Below are 376 nucleotides of genomic sequence, written 5' to 3'. Positions count from 1 at the left end.
CCCCCCCAGCCTCGGCCTCCTGAGCAACTGGGGCTACAGGCATGCACCACCATGCCCAGGTTGAATTTGTCTTTTTTAAAAAGTGCATTGAACATTGATCTAAACAGTTAGGATCACCTACATTGCATCTTCCAACGTGAAGTTCAGGGTCCATGAGAATTGCCTGGATATTCACGAGGCACTTCTGGAAATCAAAAGCTGCAAAGGCTGCGTCACGCAGCGGGGTCAGTATTTCCAGAATCCCTGAGCTCCTGAACATCAGGGCTGCCTCTTCTGACCAGATGTGTTGGTCTGCAAACTAAGAAGAAAATGATTCCTGAGATCCAGTCATTCTCATTGTTTTTCTGGAGATTTAAATTTTATTTCATGATGCAGA

General features: G+C 46.0%; 1 protein-coding gene across 1 annotated transcript in view; it reads right to left on the bottom strand.

Annotated features, from left to right (window-relative positions):
• CATSPERD (catsper channel auxiliary subunit delta) overlaps positions 1-376 on the bottom strand; it is a 69,575-nt gene that overhangs the window by 34,647 nt on the left and 34,552 nt on the right. Inside the window, exon 11 of the mRNA XM_011943621.1 lies at positions 122-298. Coding sequence (XP_011799011.1) covers positions 122-298 — 177 coding nt within the window. The remainder of the gene's footprint in view (positions 1-121; positions 299-376) is intronic.

The sequence above is a fragment of the Colobus angolensis genome, unplaced genomic scaffold (genome assembly GCF_000951035.1).
Source record: "Colobus angolensis palliatus isolate OR3802 unplaced genomic scaffold, Cang.pa_1.0 Scaffold22, whole genome shotgun sequence".
Taxonomy (NCBI): Eukaryota; Metazoa; Chordata; class Mammalia; order Primates; family Cercopithecidae; genus Colobus; species Colobus angolensis.
This window is presented reverse-complemented; position numbering and strand designations above follow the sequence as displayed.